The sequence below is a fragment of the Monopterus albus genome, unplaced genomic scaffold (genome assembly GCF_001952655.1).
Source record: "Monopterus albus unplaced genomic scaffold, M_albus_1.0 scaffold99.1, whole genome shotgun sequence".
Classification (NCBI taxonomy): Eukaryota; Metazoa; Chordata; class Actinopteri; order Synbranchiformes; family Synbranchidae; genus Monopterus; species Monopterus albus.
The window spans coordinates 1,584,808-1,592,767 of NW_018127979.1; the positions used below are offsets into that span (position 1 = coordinate 1,584,808).

The following is a 7,960-nucleotide window of genomic DNA, read 5'->3' on the forward strand; positions in this document are numbered from 1 at the left end:
ATAGTATCTCTGAATTTGGATAAAACTAAATTTATGGTATTTGGGAATTGTAGACTAGACAATGAACTTCAATTGCAAATTGGGGGAGCTAATATCGAACGAGTACATGAAATTAAATTTCTAGGTGTCATAGTTGATGACAAATTCTCCTGAAAATCGCATATCAGATATGTTCAGAATAAAATAGCAAAAAATATATCGATATTGGCAAGGGTTAGATATATTTTGGACGGGAAAGCATTACGCATTTTGTATTCCTCATTGATTTTACCATACTTAGAGTACGGCGTTGAAAACTGGAGAAATACATACATAAGCTCACTTCAACCATTGTATATATTACAAAAAAGAGCGATAAGAATTGTGCATAAGATGGGGTACAGGGATCACACCATTGGAGCTTTCATACAATCTAAATTGCTAAAATTTTTCAATTCACTCCATTCAAGCATGTACTAGGTATAAGCAAATTGATATTGGATTATGTGTAAAATTATGTGTGTTGTCATATCAACTGTTGTACATGCTTGAAAGAATAAATCAAATCAAATCAAAATAAGCACTGCACATGGATTTTATAATGCCATATCTAAGCCACACTTTGGTGAGAACGCAAATAGGCGTGTTTCCCTCAATGCTGAAATATTCTTTTAAGAGCCGCATCCTGGTGTAATACTGCCATAGACCATTCTTTACAGCAGTAATGAAGTGAACTCAGTTTTCTGACTGCAGTGGCAGATAGTTTAACACTTGGCCCAGTATCACTATGACAGCCTTTCTGTGAGTGTTAGAATTTGCACTCACTGATCGTCAACCCCAGAGCCTTTCTGTGTCTGTGTACATCGTTAATGTATCTTAAGTTTTAACTGTGTAACATTTTCTCTTAGGGTGTGTTAATGGTTGGCCCTCCGGGTACAGGGAAGACCATGTTAGCAAAAGCTGTGGCCACAGAGTGTGGGACTACTTTCTTCAACGTGTCCTCCTCCACCCTCACCTCCAAGTACAGGGGTGAGTCTGAGAAACTGGTTCGTCTACTGTTCGAAATGGTAAGCATGTGCAGTCTGTAAGGCACAACCTCATCATCCCAAACTGAAGATATAATATTTTGCTATGTGTCAGAGAAACGCTCTCATAAACTGTTTTTTTTCCTTAGGCTCGGTTTTATGCACCAACAACGATCTTTATAGATGAGATCGACTCCATCTGTGGTAGGCGAGGAACATCTGATGAACATGAAGCCAGCCGCAGGGTGAAATCAGAACTTCTCATTCAGATGGATGGTGAGTGGAACAGAGAAATTGGGAAAGTGAAGCTGTGAAATGGTGTGAATATAACTTTATGGAGTTAATTCAAGAAAAACTCATGTTTGGGATGAAGTCTACTTTATTACTGAATAAGTTTGACATAAACTATCTCAGTCTGTAAAACTTTACATAGAAGGCCAGTATGAAACTAAAACAAATTCAGTACGGTCCTGCTTAGATCCTGAGATCATACAGTACATGAATGGAACTGTAATGTGCATTTTCTAGTTAATTGTGGTTTTGTGTGTGTTTTGCAACCAGGTGTGGGTGGAGCCCTGGAGAATGATGACCCCTCTAGGATGGTGATGGTCCTCGCTGCCACCAACTTCCCCTGGGACATTGACGAGGCATTACGACGACGGCTGGAGAAGCGCATCTACATACCCCTGCCCACAGGTGACCTCACCACCCACAGAGTGATAGCACCACAAACTGTAGTATAGTGTAGCTGCAGTGGTCTCAGAGCAGTGAGTTTTATTCACTCACCTAATGTATTTATTGTACCCATTCCTCTTAAATTGATGTTCCGATACATCATACTAATATCTGATTGATACTGTTGCATGTGTGTGTGTTTGTGTGTGCATGCGTGTGTGTGTGTGTGTGTGTGTTTAGCTGTGGGTCGCGCAGTGCTTCTAAAGATCAACCTGAGGGAGGTGGACCTGGCTGCTGATGTGAATCTGGACCTCATTGCTGAGAAGATTGAGGGATACTCTGGGGCGGACATCACCAACATCTGCAGGTGTGTGTGTGTGCAGTATTTTGCAATACCACACTGAAAAGGTGGTATATGTATATGAGGTGTATGTAACTCATTAAACATAGAACAATCTAAGTTTAAGTTTCAGGTTTTTGTCATTTGAAAGTTTTTTCTTGTGAATTTCCAACATTTCTGCTGTTGTCCATTCTCATCAGTACTGTAACTGTCTCCCCAAATACACCCAGGATTTGTTTGGCTACTTTGGCTCGCACCCAAACATACATGCACTCACACAAGCTCAGATTCAGATCATTCTTTCAAATAATTAAGAACAATTACTGATACATGATTAGCATCACTGTTTCAGTGCCACACACCATGGTGCAGACAGAATACAGCTATGATTATTGTAAAGTGTGAGCAGTCATCAGAATCTGATTGTGCTTTATCATTAACACTATAATGGTGTAATTGCAGTTTAATTATATTTTTTGTGTAACACTTACTGTCCTGTTCTTGTCATTTGTATGCTTTCTACCATAGCTATGGTGGGAATACCAGGTATTCCTACCATAGCTATGGTGGGAATGCCAGGTATTCTGTGTTGCCCATGTTGTATTGTTTCATTGAGCTTGTATGTGTGTGTGACTATCACCCGCACGCAGCCTGCAGGATTTCTTCACATCCCTGACTTCAACAGTTTTGACTGGAATAAAACTCTTCTGATATGGAATTCAAAATAATAAATGTGTGTGAGATATATATAGGGAGTAAATATATTAAACTGTAGATGTTGCGTGTGTGATGAGTAACAGCCCTCCGTCCCCTGCCTCTCTCTGCTACTGTTTTTGCATAAACATCAGGGATGCGTCCTTGATGGCGATGCGCCGTCGAATCCACGGCTTGAGTCCCGAAGAGATCCGAGCTCTGTCCAAAGATGAGCTGCAGATGCCAGTGACCATGGAGGACTTCACCCTCACACTCAAGAAGATCTCCAAGTCTGTCTCTGCTGCTGACCTGGAGAAATACGACGCTTGGATGAGTGAGTTTGGATCAGTATAGAGGAAATGTGGCGAGACCACAGTTCTCGTAGCTTCTCCTCAAGGAGGCGGTAAGAGGTGAATGTCACAGAGCTGAGTGGATTCTAGTATGTGAACCAGACTGCACATCAGGGATCAATATAATACAGGGGCTGAAGTTCTCATCAGAAGATTGATGCCTTTGAGACAGTATGATGAGAACTGTCAGTGCCCTTTCACATATTGTTTTCTCATCGTTGCTTCGGCACAGCTGTCCATGACCTGAGGAAGAACAGGTCCCTCATGTAGGGAACCTTTGATGTAGAAAGTAGCCTGAAACACTCAGGTAGGACCAGGTAATGCACACCAGTCTTATATTAGGCCTCATGTATTGTTGTCCTAAACCCCTTGTACTTTTTCTGTAACACTTCTTCCAAGTCAAATTTACCAAACTCTTTAATGGCACAAACTAAATTGCTCATATTGACCTGATGAATGCAGCTGTTTACAAGCAGGTGAATGTTTGTTTGGGAGTTCATCATTTGGGTTGCTATGCATGTAAGAGTCCCTGTTGTGTTTTGTTTCTCGGCAAGTTTTGTTCACAAAGTGTTTCCAAAGAGTTTCATACCATGGAGCTTCAAATCCTGTTTAATTAAAAGGCCCAAAGCAACTTGAAGTTCTTAATATAGCTGGTAACAACATGCCATCAGTGCATTGTAAGAGAATCTGTATAACAAATACTCAATTGTTAAAGTTATCATGTCAAAATATATATATTGTTGAACCTAATTCACAATACCATGATGATGGTCATATGATGAATATTGCATTAATTGCAATTAATGTTTGTGGATACATGCAATAATGAATTTTATCATATTGCTTATTTTAGCAGTTTGTTTCAGTTGTTCCTGTTGCATATTCCAACTGTTAATTCATTCAGATTAAAGCATTATAATTCAGGTTGTCTGTACATGACTTGTATGACAGGGCGAGTCTGGACCACACATCAATGTCATTAATACTTAAGAGAACATTTAAAACTGTGGCAAATGTGACTAATTATCTTAAGGACAAAGCTGTTTGTATTTGTGATTCCTGCATGAGACCTGTTGTCTTAAAGACTATATTGTATGTCTGAGCACTTGTAATGTATTTCCTCGAGGAGCCTGTGCACATACTACTGACTGAGCACACTTGAAGAACCACAATGTGTTACTGTATGTAGTGACTGATTGTGTTTGTTTTATTTTGTTGGTTTTAATATCCATTTTCAGATGTAGATGGGACAAATAAATGTAGCTAAAAGAACATGGCCACTGGGCCTTTGGATTGTTTATTTGAAGATACACTTCATTCTAAAATGTAAATGAACTGTTCCTGCATTTTATGAAAGCTAGGCTGTGCACAGGAACTTCACCAGACTCGTCAGTATTCAGCTCACTGATTGAGTCCCCCCTCAAGTGGAGACAGAGGGTGAGCTGAGTGAAAAGATAAATACATTCTGATGGATTCAGTAAATAACATGCATGTTTATTTCTGCTGATTTTGTGTTGATTTTTAGGCTACCTCAAGCATTTACAGTTTAGTTTTTCTTCTACTCATATGTGTTATTCACTTCCAGAATAGTTGCTGAACAGCTGGCAAAGCTGTGGTACTTGGTACTGCTAAGTCATCCAAACATATATGTACATGCAACAATTGTTTTTAGTGTTTTTGGTTCATAAAATAAAAAGTAATAGTACATTAACACTTTAATGTCTGCTTGTATTTATCCCTTTCTCACTTTAAATAAATCTGTACAATTTGCCCAGAGCTGATTTTTACTGTATGTACAACTAAGCTACAGCAGAAAACACTAAGTATTTTATACCTGATCCATAAAACAGGATTACCCTGAAAATTGCAGTGGTGGAATATAAATAGGTACCATTCATTTACTGTATTTAAGTACAATTTTGAGGTTTGTACTTCACTTGAGTACTTAAACTGCTTTATATTTTAACTGCACTACATGTAAGATGGAAAATACTGTGTTTACCAAACCTAATGACAGCTGGAGTCCGTTATTTGAGGGTTAACATTTTATATAAAGACATTCTACAGAAGGGCTCATCTTTGCACACATTTAAAACGACTTGGACAAAAGGAAAAACGCAAAACAAGCAACAAAAATCAATCTTGATGAAGACGTAGTGATTTAATGCCCTAAGTCCTGAGAGTGTGCGGAAGATGATTTGTTTTCCCATTAACTAATAAAACTGCCTTGTGCCAAACCGTGCCAAAATTCCATTATGCTGTTAACCTATTTGCAGCATTACACCCAGTACGAGAGAAGAAATGGGAATGTTCGTCTCCCACTGAGGGTAACGCGCGCTCAGGTTGCGCCGACGCGTCGCTCCACTGACGCCGTGTGGCTGCAGCGCGACAGACGTTTCTCCCTTTTCCTCTGCCGTTATTATCACAGCGGCTCTACCGTACACTCCACCATGGAGACCAAACCGGTCATCACCTGCCTTAAAACCCTGCTCATCGTCTATTCCTTCGTGTTTTGGGTACGTATCCTCTTGCGTCGTTTCTTAATAACCCTGCAGAAAATGATCGCAGTCCATCATAATCCACCGCTGTGTTTGCGTGTTTTTGTTGTGCGTGATGAAGGGGTGGATAGAGCCAGCATCATCGACGGAATCATTGTGTTGATGGAATATACGCTAAGCGATCGACAGGACTTGCGCATCCACACCGCTTTCAGCGTTTAACGTGGATTTTAACGCCTTTATTGTGCAACTTCTGTTAATGTTGTACATATTTTGGCTGCCGTGCGTCAGTGGTGTCAGTGTAGCACAATATACTGTAGCATCATGGTTGTTGTCGGTGGAGAATGGTAATGTCCCCGCAACCGTTTAACACACCGTTAAGGGCGTGTGTGTTTGATAAGGCCCCGTTAAAGCCCGTTCTCTCACCAGATTCTCCACATTTGGGATCGTTCTATATGTTCTTAAAGGGAACCTGCACCATTAATAGGCTATATACTGCCAGGCCACATTTACTCTGCTTACGTACAATTTTAAGGTCTTTGTACTTTGAGTATTTCAGTTTGCTCTCTCTCTCCTTCACAACATCTAACTACATCTATCTCACAGCTTTAGCTGCTTGCAGTTCATGTTAGAATATTTAAAAAATATAGCTGCTTGCAGTTCATGTTAGAATATTTAAAAAATATATACCCAAACGTATATAAATAAATTAAAATCAACGTCCCCTTCATAAGCTAAATTAAATAGCTATAGGCTAGATGTTAATGTATGAGTAAATCAAATGTTTTGCTACTAATGTAGCTAAATGCACTGAAACTAGTTTTAATAGTTTTATACACTGTTGGGTGGTTTAACGTACTGTGTATTGTGATAAATATACAGTACATTTCAATCTGAAACATAACCCATAACTGTAGTTACCTAATAAAAGTGATGGCATAAAAACACAGGATTTCCCTTTAAAGTGTGCCAGAGTTAAAGTAAAACGTAGTATAAAATTAAATACTCAAGAAGCATGACAGTGGATGATCAGATCAAGCTTGAGGTGAAGTTGGAGACCTACATTACTTACAGGCTTAGGCTTATCCAGGACATGATGTTTTATTCTGTTCCTATTATCTACTGGACTGAGCTGGTTACCCTCATACACGTACATAAATAGGATGACTTTTAACTGATAACTGATCATTGATTGCAAAAAAAATCATTCCTGTCTTTATCCTTACAAAAAAAAAGAGCCCTGGTGTTTGTTAAGAAGATAAAACACTTTGTTAATTTACATAAAGCTCTACTTACAATTAAGCTATCACATGATCCAAAATCCTTCTCCTTTACTTCAGGACATTGTCTTTGTCTTGCTTCTTTACCCAGCTGGAGTTACGCACTGCCCACCTTCTTTGCTTGATATAATATATTAGACACATCTTACAATATTATGCATCGCAACACAGCAGCAAAAAGCCTCAGATTTTACCAAGATGAGTCAATGTCTCTGTAGAATGATTTGCCAAGGTCTCAAGCTGCAAAGCTCTAGTATAATTTGAAATCATAAATGCTGTATTCACGATACAAGCAGTGTATAACAGCACTTTATAAGAATAGATGCTGCCCATATTTTCACAGTAGTTAAAGCTCTTTCTAATAAGACCTCATCTCAGCTATTCAAATAAATGTGCTTAGGTCTTGAAGAGTGCTGTCTTTGTTTTCCTTACAGTCTCTCTAAACAGCAGGAAGTGAAAACAGCTTCAACGCTGCTTTTTTGGCTGTGAACAAATTCTACATTAACCCCTCACTTTGCAGAAGGAAGTCCCGGTGGAAACAAAACTGAAATCAGTTTTTCAGTTAAGCTCTGCAGTCATGGAGGCTTGGAAAGAAATGTTGTATTTGTTTCTTCCTTCCCAGCAGACATGCGTTTATGTAACAGATATGAACTTTTATATTTAGTCGTGATTGGGTGGTCTTTTAGCGCTCCCTTACACATACAGCATCACGTTTCAGACATCTGAAGTGTCTCAGTGTTCAGTGGCTCTCCTCGGCCCTGAGGGCGGTACATGGAGAGGCCACTGGCCCCGAATTTGAAGCGAGAGAGGTGCCTCATTGTCAGAGCTCAGTTTCATTGTAAACAACTTGTCATGGCCAGTAATGTCTTAAGTGTGAATATCCCATGCCATACTTGACACATAGGGCGGTTCGATGCAGAGCAGGTGGTGGGAGTCCATGTGGCGTCCTCACCCGCATGTTTTGTCATTGCACCTTCTGTTCCTGTATTGGGTCGGGAGAGGAGGGTGACCTGTTTTAAACTCTGTGCTGTAACCAGGGTGGCCAGCCAGCATTGAATTTCATGTGTGTGTGTGTGTGTGTGTGTGTGTGTGTGGGGGGGGGGGGGGGGGGCCTTTTTGC

At 39.9% G+C, this 7,960-nt stretch overlaps 2 protein-coding genes across 3 annotated transcripts in view; both read left to right on the top strand.

The window, feature by feature from the left end:
* katnal1 (katanin p60 subunit A-like 1) overlaps window positions 1-3,783 on the top strand; it is an 8,474-nt gene extending 4,691 nt beyond the window's left edge. For both annotated transcript variants that reach the window (XM_020609371.1, XM_020609370.1), the window contains exons 7-11: window positions 888-1,046; window positions 1,154-1,280; window positions 1,566-1,700; window positions 1,920-2,046; window positions 2,868-3,783. In XM_020609371.1, the coding sequence (XP_020465027.1) occupies window positions 888-1,046; window positions 1,154-1,280; window positions 1,566-1,700; window positions 1,920-2,046; window positions 2,868-3,066 (747 nt within the window). In that variant the 3' untranslated portion in view covers window positions 3,067-3,783. The remainder of the gene's footprint in view (window positions 1-887; window positions 1,047-1,153; window positions 1,281-1,565; window positions 1,701-1,919; window positions 2,047-2,867) is intronic.
* A 1,610-nt stretch (window positions 3,784-5,393) lies between these two features.
* tspan7 (tetraspanin 7) overlaps window positions 5,394-7,960 on the top strand; it is a 12,285-nt gene continuing 9,718 nt past the window's right edge. The window contains exon 1 of the mRNA XM_020609516.1: window positions 5,394-5,578. Within this exon, the coding sequence (XP_020465172.1) occupies window positions 5,513-5,578 (66 nt within the window). The 5' untranslated portion in view covers window positions 5,394-5,512. The remainder of the gene's footprint in view (window positions 5,579-7,960) is intronic.